The sequence below is a fragment of the Trichechus manatus genome, unplaced genomic scaffold (genome assembly GCF_000243295.1).
Source record: "Trichechus manatus latirostris isolate Lorelei unplaced genomic scaffold, TriManLat1.0 scaffold00102, whole genome shotgun sequence".
NCBI classification, from domain to species: domain Eukaryota; kingdom Metazoa; phylum Chordata; class Mammalia; order Sirenia; family Trichechidae; genus Trichechus; species Trichechus manatus.
In genome coordinates, this window is record NW_004444038.1 from 7,030,838 (window position 1) to 7,049,751 (window position 18,914).

Genomic DNA, 18,914 nt, shown 5'->3' on the forward strand with positions numbered 1-18,914 from the left:
GCAGTGGGTTTGGTTTTGGCGTGGGTTCCTCTGCTCACAGCCTTTCTCGTTCACACTTCAGCACCTATCCCATAGTGTAATTATAGCTTCACTTTCGGTCTCCTTGGCTACAGAGACTCCCTCAATTCAGAGAACATTCTCGGCTTTTGATTCGCAGGATCCAGCTTAGTACTTAACCACTTAGCAATTGAATCACCAGTAGCTGCCGACTCGTGGTGACCCCGTGTGTGTCACGGTAGAAATGTGCTCCGTAGGGTTTTCGGTGGCTGATTTTTCAGCCATAGATTGCCAACCTTTCTTTCGAAGTGCCTCTGGGTGGACTCCCATCTCCAGCCTTTCAGTTAGCAGCCAAGCTCGTTAACCGTTTGTACCACCCAGGGACTCCCTGACCACTTAGCAGGTAGGCACTTTAAAAAGGTTTATCCAGTATTTTGAATGGTTAGCTTGTAGAGTTGGAAGGGTTCTCAACAGGTGGTATTATGATACATCTTGTAATTGAAAATATTTGAAGTAACTTGTTGTGTGCTTTGTGGTTTATTTTTGCAGGGCGTGAAGAAGTTTAACGTCCCCTGTGGGGGAAGAGACTGCAGCGGGGGCTGCCAGTGTTATCCAGAGAAAGGAGGACGGGTAAGTCATACCACTGTCCTTCCTCTAACAGACAAGCTAACATTATCTTCCTTACACCTCTGTTTTAAATGAAAATGCCTTTAAATTACCTGACTAAGTCACTTGCATACTTTGCTAAGAAGTTTAATAATGAAGTCTTTTTCTTTACTAGTTTAAACAACAATATAATGCACAACTGGGTCCCTTTCCTAATAAATTGAGAACAGTGTCAACTTTCCTAATCATCTTTTGGTTCACTTTTATAAATATGTTTGTGTGTATATGTATATATATGTATATATGCATATATAGGAAACTTGGTGGAGTAGTGCTTAAAAGCTCAGCTGCTAACCAAAAGGTCAGCAGTTCAAATCCACCAGGCGCTCCTTGGAAGCCATATGGGGCAGTTCTACTCTGTCCTATAGGATCGTTAGGAGTCAGAATCGACTTGACAGCAGTGGGTTATGGTTATGCATATGTACATATACACATATATAATGCAGCCATGTTTTGTACTTATCCTATTAGACATAAACATATTTTTATAAAACATTATATAAAGATATTACGTATCTGTACTGCAATATAATGGCTACGTTTATGCTGCAGTATAGACATATGAAAATAGCACCAGCAATTGAACCACTGATAACCATTCTAACTCTTAAAATCAGTCTATGTATTCCCTAAGCGTCGTTTATGTTCCCCGTTTCATAAACGCGAGAAAAAAAGGCTACCCCACATGATCATCAGAAAACCTGACAGAATGTGGAGTATTGCTTATTTTGGGTTGAATGCGCTCAGTCAGCGTAACTGGTCTCTCCTTGTCTTGGCTGATTTTTTAATCTTTGCGTTGCTGACTTAAAAAAGATAATATGTATGTGTATATGTTTTAGCTAAACCCAGTCTTTTGTGTGTGGAGTTGTGGGGAGTAGATGTAGTTTTCTGACACAAAGTCTTTTCAGTTGATGCCTTTGAATGATGCATTTCCCTACAGCATTCACACGCTTGTCTGTACTTTCATTCAGAATGTCAGGCTGTGAGAGGCAATTGGGAATTCTTGTCCGCGTTGCCCCGCTGTTGTTTGAGTCACAAATTATAACAGTCGTTGGGTGTTCCGGATTATTCCATACTGAATCTTGAATCAGTTTGTAAAATAGCCATTTCCACCCACTAGAAGGAGTAAACCTCTTGTTGGGAACTCGGCTTCTGGTGGCTGGGGATATCGTACCTATGTACCCTCTACTGATTGAGTCCCTTTCAAAAAAAAAATCAGATAGGTATAATATTGTCATAAGGAAACTCTTTAAAACTTTGGTGGTCTTATTTAACTAATGTGTGACCCATCATTACTTCAATGACAAAGATCACAACATCCTAGGAGGCTTTCTGCCATTAGGTCAAAGCTTCCTGCTGCATGTTCTTTATTTTCCATGAGTTAAAACAATCTTCAAAATAGTTACCTTCTATTGTAGTAGAAGATTCCTCTTCTCGGAGTGGGACTTTCTGCTTTAGGAATTGATGGTGGAAGATAATCTATCAGCATTTAACCACAGTTTAAATGTATAGAAGCCATTTCATGATATTTAAAACTCCCTAGGATGTCTTGCTATAGATTTTCCCTGTGGTGCCACTGTAGCGGTGATGAAAACAGGGCTTCAAACCAGCATTTCCACCCCAGATATACTGAATCAGAACCTACAGTTTCACAAGATCCCCAGGTGATTCTTATGTACAGCTTCTTGGGAACTTGTTAGATCTGCACATTCTCCGCAGGGGTTCCAACCAGGAATGAACCAGGTTCAAAGCCCTGAATGAAAATGCCTAACATCAGAACTATCCACTCCCTCAGCACGTCGCTAACTCAGCTTTATAGAGCCAAGGAGTAGATAAATTAGTGGGATACTAGTATCTGTGAGATGGTGTTAGGACTAATGGGAGTCTACATTCTTCTCCACGTAATCAGTCAAACACAGCCCAAACGTCACTGAATAGTTGGTTATGGGTCTGTTCTTGCTCACTTTATATGATTATTTAATGCAGAACCAATATATTAAAATTTCCCATGATGCCTTAACAAGAATTTTGTTCTTGAGTAAAGATAGCTAATTTTGGTTATTTCAGTAAATAATGCCATCTTCATAGCAATGTATTCTATATTATGTCTAAAGGTCTTTGAAGAGGCCATTTCTAAGGTCCCCTCGGTCTTTCTATTTTAGTACAGGCATTGAGAGGTTTTTATTTCCCACAGTCCCTAATTAAGGAACAACTCCTTGATCCTGTTTCTATACATAGCCAAGCAAAGTAGAAGATGGACACCTTTCTGGTCAATTTAATTGAGAGCAGTAATCCAAAACCCAGCGTGGACTTGACTTTGCTCTAATTATACAGACAGGTTATCAGCGTCGATCAAATTAAGTTGAGATTTGGCAATCGTCTGAGTAGTTTGCTCAAGAGACACAGTCAAATGATACCCCAGTTTGGAGCCTGTACTATGGGGTCCCCTACCTTAGTGCTCAGATTACCAGAAATATTGCTGAATCTGAGTTTCGCTTTGTAATGCTGTGTAATGCTCAACGCCGTCATTAAGGCTGGACCTAGACAGTTGCTGGGATGGGGCCATCGAGATCCCGTTACTGGGTTGTTTTAACGGTCAGCGTGCAGGGCTGCCCAGTGGCTTCAGGTGTGCCGTTGGATATTGATCAATAAGATGACGCGATTGACTGACAATGAAGGTAAGGAAGAAACCTCGTGAGGAGGGACAAAAGATGCCATTTACCATTTTCCACAGGGAAGGCCTGGTATTTATTGTTAGGACAATTGTATATACTTTATTAAAGCATTTATTACGACATATTACCTAACTCAGTACCACAGACCTTGTGTTTGTATATTAAATATTTGTTAATTAACAGATCTACTCAGATGTGTTCCTGCAGAAGGTAGGGTTATTTTTGCTCGGCTTTTGGATTAATCGTATTTTTTTTAAGTAATGTAATACATAAAAATAGCAGCTGGACAGATTTTGCTCCTCAAAGAGCTGTGAGCATAGTTTGTTCTTTCCCACAGCTTCCCCAGGGGTCCCTTGCTATATATTTTCCCTACAGTGCTACTGTAGCAATGATGCAAAGGCCTGACTTCAGAACCCTCCACTCCCTGAGTACTTGGCTGACTCAGCCTTATATGGACATGGGGTAGAGTTAATTTAGCCCTCTCCATGGTGACAGCGAACCTCAGAAACTGTATGTTACTGGATAACTTTTGGACTCTAAACAGAAATCACAAATGCACTACGGATTCTAATTCCAAATGCATTCTCAAGTTACCAAGTGAATGAGCTTTGTGTAAAATTTACTGCGCCTGAGTCTCCACCCTGAAGTGGTGGGTCATGCCTGATTCTCCACCCTGAAGCTGTGGGTCATGGATTCCCGTAGCCAGCAGGGAATCCCTTCTCCCTGGCCGAACCCCCCAGCCCCACACATCACGCCAGCAGAGGTAGCACTGTAGCCCAGCTGTCTACACACTCCCTACTCCGTGGTCGGAGCTGGAAGGTGCTGTGGGATCATCTAGACCCTTTAATTTACGTCGGAGGACGTTGACACCCGGGGTACGTGACCTGCTCAGATCTCACACCTAGACTGTGGCGTGGTCCAGAACAAAACAAGCTTCCAGACTTTCACATCGGTTCTTTTCCAGTACAACCATCTCTTGCGTCTGCGCTCTTCCCAGACATTAACCTTGGTGAAGGAGATTCTCTGGGGGTGGCAGGAAGGGGCGCAGGCAGAGGTGAAAGGAGGTTTTACTCCCTTCCTTATTTAAGAGTTCTGATTCCCTAGCTAATTGTAGAACCATCTCTTCGATTGTTTAGTGAATTTAAAAAAAAATAACTTTAAGAAAAGGCTTAAGACTTGATTGTCGTTTGTGGGTCTGTATTTCAAATGATCCGTATTAAATATATGGGAGTAATTAAAATTTGTAAGTCCTGATTCATTGATACTCTGCAGGGTGATTGAAACACACATAAAGAAAGCTGAGACACTAACTTCAGCCAAAAGTCCCCAACGTTCTCCACCACTAAATGTCACACAGCTGTCAATACGAGACGGCGTTCTCCAGTCGCCTTTCTTTTCCTTTCATTTCGTGCACGGTGGAGATTGAAGGCAGTTGAGTGGGATTCACCAAGGTGAACTTCCGTTATAGAATTCCTGTCGTACAGAATTATTGCCACCATATGATATAAACAACAATACAAAAAATAGAGCAAGCGAGCCCTCTGATGCTACAAATATAAGGACAGCTTTACCTTTGCACACTAAATCCATTGCCGTCGATTCCGACCCAGAGCGACCCCATAGCACAGAGTAGAACTGCCCCATAGGGTTTCCAAGGAGCTGCTGGTGGATTTGAACTGCTGACCTTTTGATTAGCAGCTGAGCTCTTAACTGCTGTGCCACCAGGGCTCCAAGGTTGTAAAAGTCTCAAGATTTTCAAAGTGAGGTCAAATATAAACATTAATAATAAGAAAAATAGAGCAGGCGAGGCATCTGATGGAACAAATACAGAGGCTCCTTTGCCTTCGCGTATTAAGGGTTACAAAATTCTCATTTTCAAACTGAGGTCAAATATAACTCATTGAAACAACTTGTTGACATTGACCTTCACGAGGCACCTTTTTTTCGAAAGGCGGTTAGGTGTTGTAAAAATCAGCGCATACAAAGACGACTGTGTAAGTCCAAAATGTTGGGAATGATTGAGATTGTCAATAAGTCCTGTCAAAGAAACCACAACCTTGAGTAACACTCCAGACTCTGTCACCAGCCCCTGACTGAGTGAACCCCATCTCCCGCACCACTCACTCTGCATTCATCACCCGTGTTCTCAGGCTACCTCCACGGGCCTGAGAGTGGGGTCCACAGAGCGGGGGACTAGACTTTAGGAAGTTTGTGAATGACAGACTTGCTCAGCAGTGGCTAAGTGCTTGGGACAAGTTGTGTTTAGCTGTAACATTTTTTTATGTAGTTGAAAGTTTCCCACAGTCTCTAGATCCTTGGACTGGGGTCAAAGTATAAGCAAATAATTCTTAACCTCACAAGATTCCTTAAATTTAACAGTATAAATCAAAATGAGAGAAACTGAGCAAAAAAGGAGGCCGAGAGAAAAGTAAGCAGATTGCTCTTGGAGGTGGGTGGAGACAGATGAATGGGAGCACAGGAAGATTCCGAGTCTTTGGTGCTCTCTCTCAGATCAGACTGGTTAGCAGCCAGAAGATGAAACAAGCAGAGCCAGTGCCTCAGAGACAGGAAGTCGAGTGGACCCAAAGCAACAGATGGGCCAGGTCTTCTCTCTAATTTGAGCTGCAGGCTCACTAATAGTATCTTTTATTATGTGGTTGCCTGTCTAAACTGTACCCTTAAATGTGTAGAACCAGGAATTCAAAATAAAACTGGTTTTTTTTTTCTTCAAAATGACCTAATAAAAACCTGAAGGCTGGCAGACCGCTGTGGCCCTGTGTCCCCAGTTCATAAAGTGTATATGTGGTCATCGGGGGCCGTGGGGGCTCAGTGGGAGAATTCTCCCCTTCCGTGCGGGAAACCCGGCTTCGAATCCCAGCCAGCGCGTCTCACCTGTAGCCACCACCTTTCTGTCACTGGAGGCTTGCGTGTCACTATGGTACTGAACGGGTTTCAGTGGAGCTTCCAGACCAAGATGGACGAGGAAGGAAAGCCTGGCAATCTACTTCCAAAAAAGCAGCCGGTGAAAACCAAAACCGTATGAATCATAGTGGCCTGATTCCACTGTGCATGGGGTCGACGTGAGTCAGCGGCCAGCTAGATGGCTGCTAACGAAACAATGTAGGTACTAAGCAACTCCGTAGAGTTCCATAACCAGTGTGCCGTTTATCTTAGTTTTTGAAGGTATTTGCAAGTTTAGACTAAAACATCAGTTCTGCAGAGGCCGACTATAGCTACTGCTCTGGAGAGCCTCTTTTCCAGCAGCTGTTATTTTTACAGACGGTTTTGAACAGCGTTTCAGCATAGTTAACAAGTCATCTCCAGTTTTTTACACACGATCACAAAGCCCAGAAAGGGTTAACAATTATTCAGAAAAACAGCCTGGCGTCAGGGCTTCTGTAAGTCTCCCTGCGTGTAGCTCTCGCCCACTTTCAACATCGTGCAGTTGCTTTTAGTGTGGTTTTGGAACAAAGGTAGTTCTGGCTCATCCAGTTCAATAGTAGCTGCAGCAACTCAGGGACTTTATTTTTATTTTTATTTTTTTATTAACTCGGTTACTTTATTATTTTCTGGGGGAAAAACCGTATTGCGGCTGGTTGGATCGTGTCCACCTAATTCATAAATTGCTACACCCACTGCCTTCAAGTCAGTTCCAACTCACAGCGACCCCACAGGGTTTCCAAGGCTGCATATCTCTACGGAAGCAGGTTGCCGCATCTTTCTCCCGAGGAGACTCTGGTGGTTTCGAACCGCCACCCTTTTGGTTAGCGGTTGATCGCTGTAACCACTGCGCCACCAGGGCTCCTTAAATTACCTACAGTGCCATGTTTTTCAAATAGCATTTTCTCTCATGTCTGCTAGCATGAGAAGAACCCAAGCTTCCTTTTAGGAACGGAATTTCACTTCATCGTGACTTGAACTCTCAGCAAATGTTTGTTTTGAATCATCTGTGTGAAAAGCACTTATCTGAGAGGAGGGGATATGTCAGCACCCAGTGGGAAGGATTCCCTGAATAACAAGGACAGAGGCGCTGGGGTGAGGGTGTCATTGGTGGGTGGCGGCGGGGGGTTGTGGCAGGTGAGGTCAGAGAGGGAGTGAGGGAGGGCTGCAGGTTGTGTTAGAGACCGTTTGACTTAAGTTATGTAAGTTGCCCAAGATCACAGAACTCTCTGTGTGGTGAACTTGGCTGAGATTTATATTTTGATGGTGTAGTCAATTAGGATCTAAATCCATTGCTGTTGAGTCAATTCCGACTCACAGCGCCCGTATAGGACAGAGTAGAACTGCCCCATAGGGTTTCCAAGGAGTGGCTGGTAGATTCGAACTGCCAACCTTGTAGTTAGCAGCCGAGCTCTTAACCACTGCACCACAAGGGCTCCCATTAGGGTCTAGTACTAGTCGAAGAAAATACTATAAAAATCCTGGGTACTTGGGGCCCTAACACAAGCAGTAGATTACACATAGCCACAGCTAGCTACTGATTTTTTTCTTTAATTATCCATTCATTCAACAAATATATTTGTTGCACATCTATAATGTGTCAGGCACCTGCCAGGCACCAGGAATACAGAAGTAAACAAAGCAGTCAATATGTCTGATCTTCTGCAGTTGATATTTTAGTGCCGCCCTCTCCAATAGAATTTTCTACGAAGATGATAATATTCTATATTGGCACTGTCCCATATGGCTATTTGAGTATTTGAAATACGGCTGGTGAAATGGATGAACTAAATTTTAAATTTTACTTGCTGTTAATAAGTTAAATTTAAATTAAAAAGCACTTGAGGCTTTACCCACCCACTGCCCTCCAGTCAATTCTGACTCATAGCAACCCCATAGAGTTTCCAAGGCTGTGGATCTCTATACGGAAGCAGACTGCCACATCTTTCTCTTGCGGAGCCGCTGGTGGTTTGAAACCGCTGACCTTTTGGTTAGCGGTCAATTGCTTTAACCACTGCATCACCAGGGCTTTGTCTGAGGCTAGTGGCTGCCATGTTAGACATCACCGTTCTACTGGGTGTGGAGGTGGGGCTGGAGGTGGGGTCTAGGGAGAGTGCAAGAGAGACAATTAACTCATCATAAATACTTAAGAATATTCTATATATTGAATCCTAGAAGAAATGAGAACACAATATGAAGTCAGGATTTTATGAAAATAACATCAAGATTTGTAAACTTGCTGGGCTTATGTCTTTACAAGAAAGGATCTTATCTCAAAACTTAAGAGGCCCATGTTGGAATTGGTATATATACAGAATAGACCTATCAACCAGTGAAGGAAAATTTCTTCACTGATTCATCACCTCATCCTCCAGCCACCCTCCAGCCTCTTAGGGAAATTGCATTTTTCACTTGTCCAGTGTGAGCTCTGAGCGCAGCCCTCCCTTTTGTGAAAACTCGGATCTTCAGCAGACAAGGTGTTTGGTCATCCCACCCAGGGCTTCGGAACACACCACCACTCTTCCATCATTTCTGGCAAGCTTCAAGTAAACATTCTCTTAACGTAGGACATTTAATAAATTGTTGTAGAAATTAGTTGATTTATGGACGTGTGGGAGGAGAAAAGCAATTATAGAATTTCTGGACCTTTCCACCACTCTCCAGCCCACTCCAATAGGGTAGATATTTAATTTCAAACGGGCTGCTGTAAAACTGTTCAGGATTTGGTGGAAAATGGTCCAGTTTGGAGCCCATTCAAATGCAGAATACCTTGTAAAATCCTAAAAACACCGGATTTTAATACTGTTCCGCTGAATGGATTTAACAAGCATCATTATAGACAGAATCCGATGGTTGAAAGTCAATGCTCAGAAAAAATTAAAAAAATAGTTTGCATTTTTATTTAAATCATTTGTTTCCTTTATCTGAAACATGATAAACTTTACCCTGGAATTCTGCTGTTTCCTATCAGTAAAATACAGTATTAAACAATCGGAGTCATGAAAGTTCTGAATGAAAATTAATCACAGGGGTTGCAGCCTAGCATTTATCAACTTCAACAGAAATTGTCCATAACACACAGCTGCTTGTGGTAACAGCTAAGCAAATATTTGATAAATAATGTAGTTAGCAGAGAGCATATACGTAATAGGTACAGTATATTTTCAGTGATTAATAATGAGGCACTGGCACGCTGGATGTCTTAACACTTAAGTGCAGAGGGAGAATTAAAATGTTTTAATATTGTATGTATTCATCTCTCCCTTTTCTGATGAACACAACAACACACACACACACACACACACTTTGACAGCCTATGCCATGTTCCTTCATAATGAAAAATTATACTGCTCTCTTGATTCCAGGTGTTGCTAATGACAGACGATAACTTCAATGCCTTGAAACACTAAACATCTTTAGTGAGTTAGTCTATTACCTTAGAAATAATCATTTTTTAAAAAGCCCACTCTCTCTTTCTGAGAGAGCTACACACCCGTATGTTCCCTTCTGAATTTACATCCAAAAAAACTCGCCACAGAGTAGAAATTTTCGTAGCTTGGGGAAGAGGAAGGAACAACATTGGGCGATAAATTTTTTTTTTTTTAACTTAACCAGGTTCCCCAACCCTTTGAGTGTGACTGTGACCTATGACCAGATGGTTTTTTTTTTGGAAAACGGTGACATTAGTGAAAGTGTGGTCTTTGCAGAAGCACAGAAATGACCCTGTGACACCAGTCAGCTGGTGCATGAGGAATGGAGATGTGCTCCATGAACATCCACGAACTCTGGGCCGTGCCCTCTGCATGCAACACCTCAGAGGCAACGGGCCAGCCAGGACCCCACCATCACTAAGAATGATGAGAAAATTATTAACTGAATTCCACTCTAAAGTTTTTCACAGTTTTGGAGAAATGCCCTTCCTTTCATGGCTTGAGGGAAGACAATTTACTAGTCTGTTGATAGCCAGGATAATTATCCTCATAACTGTTGATAAACCGAGGTAAGAGGAATTAACTTTTCTGCTGTTCTTATAAACCATACAGAAAACTGAGTTTTAGAAGTTCTTCTTTTTCCCTGCTTTGTGAGGGAATGTTTTGACAAGCAAAACATTTCCCCCTTTCTGTCAGAGAAGGAATGCCAGTCTTCAAAGGCTTCTGTTTTGTTTTATTCACTTCCAGTTCGTTCTTAGTAAACAATTACAGCATTTCTGAAAGGATGAGACCAAAGTTGATATCAAACATTATATGCTTTCTGCAAGTGCCTCTGAAAATAGACATGTTTTCTTTGAATTTGTTTTCCATAACTCAGAGAAGAAGGCCTAAAATGTCTCCATCTTGAAAACAGTACACATTAAATCTTCCCAAGCCAATGTTTCTCGGCAGTCCTTGAGTGTTATAAGTCTGTATAAGACTTTGGATTTTCTTGCTTGTAAGTAATCTTAGATCAGACTACTCTAATAATAAAGAGAAAACCAATAGGGTGTTTTCATCTAGAGATAGCAACATAATGACCAGAGGGAAAAAATGGCAGAAATGACCAAACCAAGTGGCCATACGCACGTTTTCCTCAATGAGGGGCCTTTTGAATTTGCCAACTAAAAACACACGTACAATGGAGTATCCCGTAAAGTAGGAAATCAAGGTCATCTCATCTCTGCCTTGTTTTCTCCATCTTTAATTTGGAGGAAACGATCCCTGTCCTTAATACTCAGAGTGTGCTCTGTCTACACTTCAGAGAGAAGGTGCTACGTACATCTTGGACACTATCATTGGCATTAGGGTGAATATAAAACTACATTTGTTTTTCAGCAGCTTTAGGTGTTTCAAAATGTTCTTAAGAAACTAGCCAGCCTAAGGCCCTGAGCAGCCTGAGCCCTCTGGTGTCCCACCCAAACTGGTTCACTGTGGTGTAGACAACCGAATCATTCAACTTGTCAGATGTCTGACTCATATGGAAACTACAAAGCAGGGCTTTAAAAGAGCTTATGTCCTCACTGATTAGAAAGATCGAAATAGCCCTCTCAGTCTCCAGCCTAAAAGTTTGAATTCTAGAAGAATTAGAGCAAGAATAGACCTCCAGCCACCCAATGCAAGCTCTGTATTGATGGCTGTTTCCTGCTAAGCCCCCATGGGCATTAAAAATCCCCACCATATGAACAAAAGTTTTCATATCTAAAAAAGTGTGGGGCAAATAATTTCTGAAGATTCAGAACCAGAAAGAATGAAATGAAAGTAATTCATGATGGGCAAATAATATCTTTAGCCTAATAAGTTCCCAGCTCCTTTGTGAGCATGGATGTTTTTTATTAAATTGTCTTTGTAAGGCGCCATAACTATTCTTCAAATTGAAAGTCTGTTTTAAATTAAAAAAACATGAGGTCAAATGAATTCTGTGATGAGGTTGGTCTCTTTATTAGAACCACAGCTCTACATGGTAATAATTATTTTTAAGAAAATACACTTTAAGTGGTGATTATGACATTTTTAAAGTCTTGTGACGATAATAGATGTATTTTAAGATAACTTTAACATCAAGGTCATTTTTATGCAGTGCACACGTACTTAGCATCTGCAAAGAAAACCAGCCTTTGTTAGGTTTGGTAAGAGGAATACCACCACGGCCATTAAGGGCGAATGACTTCACGTGGATTGGAACAAATTTGACAGAATCCTGTGGTCCTCCGGGGAGGAGGTTCTCTTTTGTTTAAGTTGCCTTTTAATATTCTCTTTTCAGCACAGTTTAGAGAAGGGGCAAATCTTAAAGAGCCAGGATGTATAAATCTTGGACAACTGGGATATCCCAGCCACTGAGGCAAGATTCATAAATCTTTAACAGATTTTACTGTATGCAGTTTATGGCCCCAGGCCATACCATTGCAACCTAAAAGAAAGAGAGGATTGACTAAGCGACCCAAATAATTCAAGCAAAACTCTCAAACAGGAAACCAAGCTTCCTGCACACGAAGGCCTTGGAGTGAATTCCTCGTTGTTTAACACCTGATATTTAAAAAATATTTGCATTCCTCTTCATAGAAAGATAGAATGATTGGTCTCACGCATTGACGAGACTTCTCCCCCATCCCACATCTAGGTAGAACGGAAGGATACATTTGAGACTGATGAATATCTATTTGTTCTTAGACAACTTCAGGGAAGGAAGCCGGGAAGCCTTTCCTGGTAACTTAATAATAATAAAAGCAACCCCAATAGATTTGTATTTGTCCAGAGTGAAAATCAGAAAGAGCTCTAGTAGAGAAAAATATAGTCTATGTTGCAAAAGAAAATAACCTAGCTCCTAAAAGTTGAACTTAAAATAATTCAACTCTTTTTTGTTGAGTTTTCTCTGAGACATTCATATAACATTAAGTCCCACTTAACATTTCAAGGCACTAAGATTAATTTTACAGCTTTATAAACTTAAGCATATTCAAGCCCCCAGGATATTTCTTTCTATTCCCTTATTGGCTTCGCGTCTTTCCTAGGAATGCTTTCTCGTCTAGACCAGGATTTTTCATGAGCTTGTTCTCATTGTAAAGAACATATTTTGACAGACAGTTGTAACAGGGAAGTGATATGGTCTACCTACCCTCAAGAATTGTTTAGGAAATGCACTAAAGACATCTTGATGTAGAAAACTAATATTTCCAAGAATTATTAGTTTTAGAAGCATCCTAAAAGCATATCATTAACCTCGCCTAGTTTCAGAATGGAGCCCTGGTGGCGTAGTGGTTAAAAGTTTGGCTGTTAACCAAAAGGTCGGCAGTTCGAATCCACCAACTGCTCCTTAGAAACCCTAGGGGGCACTTACACTCTGTCCCACCGGGTTGCGATGAGTTGGAATCAACTGGACAGCAACAGGTTTGTTTGTTTTGCTTTAGTCATAGAATGAAGCAATATTAGTGCCACAGTTGCATCATGTTTAAACAGTAATTTTTATCCAAATCAACTAGTGGCAAGGAAAAGGGGGTTGAACTAAATAATAGCATTTGGGTGTTTAACTTGAAATCCAAGACAGCTAAAACAGAGTTACATCATTATACCTACATTAATAGATGCAGATGAGCTTAAATCATTATTAGACTATTAAAATGTAACACCATTAACAGAGTGCACAGTTTGACATTCTTGACAAACCGACCATCGGACCAGAACAGCCATCAGCAGCAAACAAGGGGTGGCAGTATGCTATGGTGGCTATCACCAAAGCTCTGGATAAAATTGCAGCATAAAATTTAGCTTCAGTACATGCCTCTTCAGGAATCCCACACTCCCCCACAAATACAACTGCGATCCTCAGTGATGCCAAGGCTCTAACATTCAGCTCCAACCAGCCCTTACCTCATAGTTCCTCATCTTCCAAGTTAGCTTTATCTTCCACCATACTGGCCTCCTAACCAAAACTCCATTCCCTCCACATTTCAATCTCAGTGGAGTTTAGTAAAGAAAATGATCTCTTCAACCATTTTCATATTAAGGTATCAATCATTATAGACAACCTTAACTGGGAGGAGGGGTTGGGTTTGGCTCTTTCAAGAGAAGCTTCAATCCAAAATGATTGTCTAATTGGTGGGATGGATAAGGAGGATAAATCCTCAGTGAAGAAGAAAGAAGATTCTTCTCTGCTTGACCTGGACTCCCTGGGAGCCGCCTCCTATGTGGACCATCAATGAACCTGCTTTCTGAAAGGATTTGAACCCCTGATCTGTGATTTCTTCAACTATGGAGGAAATCATCAAATTTAACAATACTGATAACTCTTTGCAAACGTCAGCTTTCCCTATCGTAGTATTTAGGTTTACATGATAATTGTAATAGTATTCAAAACCAAACCTGTTGCCATTGAGTCAATTCTGACTCATAACAACCCTATAGGACAGAGTAGAACTGCCCCATAGAGTTTCCAAGGAGTGACTGGTGGATTTGAACTGCTAACCTTTTGGTTAGCAGCCATAGCTCTTAACCACTATGCCACCAGGGTTTCCAAAACCCATTGCCGTCAAGTCGATTCTGACTCATAGCTACTGTATAGGACAGAGTAGAACTGCCCCATGGGGTTTCCAAGGAGGGGCTGGTGAATTTGAACTGCTGACCTTTTGGTTAGCAGCCCTAGCTTGCCATAGCTCTCAACCACTTTGCCACCAGGGATCCCTAATAGTATTCAAGGACCCTAAAATCTGTACCCAGTAACTATAATGATTGTATAATCTTAAGGTTCAAAGGGCATTCAAAAAAAAAAAAAAACCTCCATTGCTATCAAGTCGATTCCGACTCATAGCCAGCCCATGTGTTACAGAGTAGAACAGCTCCATAGGGTTTTCTTGGCTGTAATCATTACAGAAGCAGGTCACCAGGCCTTACTTCCACAGCACACTGGGTGTATTTGAACCTCCAACCTTTAGGTTAGTATTCAAGTGTGCACCATTTGCAGTGGTTTTAAATCCAGTGGTTTACAGCCAGCTGTTTTCAGTATTTCAGAATCATATTTGCCCGTGATTCGGCCATACTACTTAATAAATGTAATTTGTTCAGGATATGGTAGGCATGTATAGTAATATTATGGGCAAGTAGTTAAGAGCACATCAGTCTTCCTAGACTCAAATTCAAGCTCCACTGCATACCAGCTGTGTGACTTGTTAACCTCAGTGTCCTCGTATACAAAGTGGGGATGATACATTGGGAGGATTGAGTTAATACATGAGGAGCACTTGGAATCATGCCCAGCACATTGAAAGCACTCAGCAATCGTTAGGTACTGTTGTTTGGTGGATACGGTTTTCCAAAACACGGCATGGGGAGAAAGCTAACAAAAGAAACTGTTAGAGGTGAACATTTTGAGAAGAAATTAGCTACTTCAGCACATCACCTAATATGGGAATTTCTCTGAGAATGCTAACAACGGGTTGTCTAGCCTCTCCCGTTGTTACTTCTGAGCGTCTCCGTAGCCATTGTGTTTCTCCCGAGTCTTCTCTGCTCAGGCCACACATCCCTGAATTCTTTACCAGTTGCTCATATGAAACCTTTGTCCCGTTCTAATCACCTTCCTCTGAATTTCTCACATTCTCGCTTAAGCCCTGGCCTTCAGATCTCAGCAAGCTTTCTAGTGATGCCTCACGAGCGTGGAGTGAAATTAAACTCTGTCCTACCTGGATCTGGATGCTATACTTCTGAAACGGTCCTGAGATCATATCCTTCTTTTTTACCAACCATGTTTTTGCACTGGCTCACAAACAACATTTTTCTACCAAAAAATCCATTTTTTTTTTCCTTTCAGTAGGTTTTTTGTTACTGTTTGCTTGTTTTGCTCTTGACTGTTGGTCTTCCATTTATCAATTAATTTTTGAACCTTGATGCAGGATTTTACATTGATTCCTGTGAACTTGCTGAAAAATAAAGCTTAAGTTCCTAATTTGGAAAAAGGGAAAATGAGGGTGTTCTTCTGCCCTTGGTGTTTTAGCTCTCTCTTTTACTTGTCCACTACAGATCTAATTCACATACAGACATTCCATGAAGATGGAATCCCCAAAAAGGAGATTGCTTAATGTTGATTGCCCCTGGTATTTTTAGGACTTTATTTTGAGAATAGCATTAATGAAAAGGGATAGCTAGCATCTGCCTACCCTCCAGTGGAATAGTCAGACTGAGGAATTAAACAAAAAGAACTTTGTGGATGAAAATGAGCTTCTTAATTCCAGAAAATTAAAAAGATTTCTTCAAGTAGGAGGAAACAAAATTTAACAAAAAGGAGCCCCTTCAAAAATGTCAGTTATCTTGGAAGGAAGGATGAGTAATGGAAATCCTAAGCTGATCACAAAGATGAATAAGATAGTCTTTTGAAACTGACATTTATGGGGGATGAGGGACTCATCCTTGTACACCAGTCACTGAAATTGTAAGAGAAACTTTCCAGAATAAAATAGACACTATATGTATATGATACCTTAAATAAGCTCAGGGTTTTGAAATGTATACATCTTATATTCACACACACACACGTTTATATTTATGTAGTTCATATATTTATAGATTTGTATATTTGTGTGTATTTTCTAGGGGAATAGCAATTTGCTATCATAAAAAAAAAACTTTTCTTCACTAGTATTCAACATAGTATTTCAGTGATTTTTAATGTTTAATCTAATCTTAGAACTTAAAATGAAACCCAGTGTACGTTTCTAATGTCTGAAACTTTTTTTAATTTATCTAATTTTTATATCAAACCTATTTCAGATGCTCCTATGCACTGAGAATGATCATTGATAAGTATTTTGAAAAACTCCAAGTGCTCTCAGATAAACTTCTGTTTTTAGCATTGATATCCCCTGTCCTTAGGAAGATATTATCAGGGATGTCACTGCAAGATGAGATAACTCCAGAATTCTGGACACAGCTGCTACTGTTGTCTGATTTGGGCCATTCCATGAACCCACTGTCATTTCTATCTCCACCATTTATTGCCCCCATTGATCTTTATGTTCTTGTTGACTTTGATTCAACAGGAATTCCCAAAATAAACAGAGACAGGGAACTGGGTCAAAGACTGGAGAAGAAGCAGGATGCTGCAGGCAAGGCCGGGAAGATTATATTCCCACACTGAGCAACTGTGGGAATTCGCCTCACTTTTTTTTCTTTTCTTTTTTTAAAAGAGGATGCTATATCCCACTCTGGGAGTTTCCAAGTGTCCTTACTATCGCTCAAGGGAACTTAAAGCATAAACGAAACGTGTACAGTCGGATGTACGATTGCCAAAAAGTAATTCACAATGGCGCCATTGACTTCACGGAGCTCACACCCTCAGGCCCTGCAGGCCCTGCATGGAGGTGCTTCCTTTGAAAGAAGCTTGCACAAGGGCTGGGCCAGGCACAAAGAGAAAAACTTTCCCAAACCCTTTAACAGACTTTTTTGTTGAGAAATGATGTCTGTCTCTGGAGATCAAACCAAACTGGCCCATTTTTTCCTTAATGTGATTTGTGAGCTATTTCAGACTCTCCTAAGTCTGTCTTTGAGAGGTCAGGAATTTAGAACTGAGAATTGCCAACCTGTATAGTTTTACTTCGCTGAAGTTTATCCATGTTATTTTTTTTTTTAATCAAAATAAGCAGTGTTATACTGTAGTTTCAAACTTAGAGGCATTTTACTGTTTGAAAATGAGCTTATTTTTATTGTGTATTATTTCTTAAAGACAAATAAGCTTTTTATTCCCTGGTCTTAAAGATCTCTTCTCTTGCCAACAGAAATAACTGAAGATGGAATTTTTCTCATTTAAATTACAGAAGCTGTTGCACTGATATTTTTCTTAGAATGCTTTAAATCTCTTTTTGTGGTTACGACGGTTAAAACCTTCATATGAAATAATCATTAGTATCTTGTTCCATTAAAAAAAAAAAAAAGCAGGTGTTTCCTATGCTTTTTTGGCAGGTTTTCTTGTTTGTCTCTTGTTTTTGGGTCTAAATTTCCCATTGTCTGAAGCATGCACAATGCCGGTTACAGAAGCTCATTGTTCTGGTTCACATGATCTTATTTCCAAAATTCGGTGTGGATCCTGAGGTGTGTTAACCACGGTGGAACTGTCCGCCCTATTTCTAAATTGCCATATGGGATCGTGACTAAACCATTTATTTTTGTACACATTGCAGTCCTGTGTGTTGGGATGTCCGTTACCTGTTCGAGCAATTCTAAAAAAAGCATAATGATAATTGTAAGTTTTTCCAGCCAAACCTATTACTCATTTGGGGCTATCTGTTACACTTTAAAAGCACGTTTGAGCTGCAAAATACTTACATTGATTTAGATTCCCAAAATTCAGGGTTTCCCTTATACACACCACCCAATCAGTACCAACCGCGTGGTTTGCAAAAGCATTTTACAGGAGAGAAAATATTCTACAGACCTTAGCCTTCTTCTTTACGTTCAAAGTGTCCATATTTCATTGGTACTTACAGTAGCTAGTACATTTTCAAGAACAAGTTATAGTCGTTGATCCATTCCACAAAACTTTTTGATCACCTACAGGCAATGAACAAGTCAGGCAAGTTAGCTTACCTTCAGAGAGCGTATATTGCAGAGTTTTGGGGAGTGGAATATTTGACTACTTTCTTTAAAAAGCGAAAAATCAATATAAGTTATAGAACAGTCCACCTAATTTGATTGTAGAATAACTCATTTGAAGCAGCCTTTAGTAAACCCAAAGTACTGTATTAAGTAATACATAGCGAACCTACAGGATAGAGTAGAACTGCCCTGTAAGGTTTTCAAGGAGCGTCTGGTGGATTTGAACTGCCAACCTTTTGGTTAGCAGCCATAGCTCTTAACCACTGCACCACCAGGGCACTCCCCCCTACCAGAGGGTATTTGCTGTCTTGAAAAATACAGCCTTCAGGGACAGCCACTGCTCACAGCACATATGATACAAACCTCCAAGTGGCAGAGCTTTAGGACTCTGGGAATCTGAAGTGTCTCTGAAATTATGTCTTTCTAACTCCTCCAAACTGTTTATGTGAGAAACTCTCCCATCTTAACATCTCCGTCCTGCAGCATCCATGGCATCACCTCCTTTCTCTCTGTGTTTTCCTTATACTCCTGAACTCATCTTAACATCTCCATCCTGCAGCATCCATGGCGTCACCTCCTTTCTCTCTGT

The 18,914-nt window shown here is 40.8% G+C and overlaps 1 protein-coding gene across 1 annotated transcript in view; it reads left to right on the forward strand.

Moving 5' to 3' along the window:
* Window positions 1-18,914, forward strand: part of COL4A2 (collagen type IV alpha 2 chain) — a 177,841-nt gene that overhangs the window by 481 nt on the left and 158,446 nt on the right. The window contains exon 2 of the mRNA XM_004382955.1: window positions 547-627. Within this exon, the coding sequence (XP_004383012.1) occupies window positions 547-627 (81 nt within the window). The remainder of the gene's footprint in view (window positions 1-546; window positions 628-18,914) is intronic.